The following is a 1,392-nucleotide window of genomic DNA, read 5'->3' as shown; positions in this document are numbered from 1 at the left end:
TTTTTATTCGTTTTACTTTTAAAGTATACTCTATATTTTTATATTATTTTTATTTATGATATGTTCTTATATTTATTATTTATGTTCTTTATATATATATATATGTATATAAACAGTATTATAAACAAATTAATTTATTTTTATATCATTTTATTTACATATTTTTATTATATTATATTGTTTATTAATAAAAAAGTTATTGTTGTACTTCTTAAGTATACTTCATATATTTTATATTTTATATTAATGCTTTTGTTTATCATATGATTTATTAATTATATTCATTACAACATATATAAAAAACTAAAACAATTTATTTTTATTTTACAATCTATTTAAATTTGTTTTTAACTCTTGTTGTAATTACATATTTTTATACTAATTTATTTTATCATATATTATCTTGTTACATTTATTATCTTAGTTAAAATTTTATATATTTATATACACACATTATATTCTATAATTTTATCGGTTGCACTTATTTTTAACTATATTTTGACATTTTTTTTATCTTTTATTTTTAAAATGTTTTTCCAATTCAGGAAGCCCTCAAACGGAGATTGTGTCAGCTTGAGCTCACTCCTGAGGAAACACACACACATCTCTTACCTTCATGAGGTCAAGCAGGACTGGACTGATGATCCCCAGATAGTGTCTCTCCAGAGTCTGCGGATGGCTGACCGAGGGAAACTACACACGGAGAACACGCGCTGATGAATGGCTTACAGTAAGAACAGGAGCAGCTGATCTGATTCGAGAGGGACAGACAGACTGACCCGTAGCCCGTGAAAGCGTGGGTTGTTGTAGAAGAGCTTCATCTGTTCGGGCGGCAGAGGCCCCAGGACCTTCTGGATGGTGAAGAGCTGGTCGATCTCACTCTCGCCCGGAAACAGAGGCTGACCGTCGCTCAGCTCGCCCAGAATACACCCCACCGACCACATGTCCACCGCCTTCCCGTACGGAGCCCTGACAGAGACTCTGATTATCAGGTGAGAGACTCATGAACAAACACCACAGACAATCAGCGAATCAGTGAAACCTGCCAAGAGCATGATCAGGGCACACTTATATCATATACATATTATGTGAGGTTATGTTTATTGATTATATTAAATAAACAATAAAATAATTCATAATCGAAATTAAACAAAATTAAATAATGTTGACTTTTTAAAATTGAAATAAATGATAGAATATACATTTTATTTTTAATCTATTTGAACTACAGGTGCATCTCAATAAATTAGAATGTCGTGGAAAAGTTAATTTATTTCAGTAATTCAACTCAAATTGTGAAACTCGTGTATTAAATAAATTCAATGCACACAGACTGAAGTAGTTTAAGTCTTTGGTTCTTTTAATTGTGATGATTTTGGCTCACATTTAACA

General features: G+C 30.7%; 1 protein-coding gene across 5 annotated transcripts in view; it reads right to left on the bottom strand.

Annotated features, from left to right (window-relative positions):
* The window catches only part of LOC107694434 (cyclin-dependent kinase-like 5), a 65,351-nt gene that overhangs the window by 17,042 nt on the left and 46,917 nt on the right, over positions 1-1,392 (bottom strand). For all 5 annotated transcript variants that reach the window (XR_001634871.1, XM_016494127.1, XM_016494125.1 and 2 more), the window contains exons 9-10: positions 780-969; positions 613-693 (exon numbers count right to left, since the gene is read on the bottom strand). Coding sequence is in view for 4 of the 5 variants with exons in the window: in XM_016494127.1 (XP_016349613.1) it covers positions 613-693; positions 780-969 (271 nt within the window). In the remaining variant the exon portion in view is untranslated. The remainder of the gene's footprint in view (positions 1-612; positions 694-779; positions 970-1,392) is intronic.

This window comes from Sinocyclocheilus anshuiensis, unplaced genomic scaffold (assembly GCF_001515605.1).
Source record: "Sinocyclocheilus anshuiensis isolate Anshui unplaced genomic scaffold, SAMN03320099.WGS_v1.1 scaffold1826, whole genome shotgun sequence".
Classification (NCBI taxonomy): Eukaryota; Metazoa; Chordata; class Actinopteri; order Cypriniformes; family Cyprinidae; genus Sinocyclocheilus; species Sinocyclocheilus anshuiensis.
Note: the sequence above shows the minus strand (reverse complement) of the source record. Positions and strands in the feature narration are given on the sequence as shown.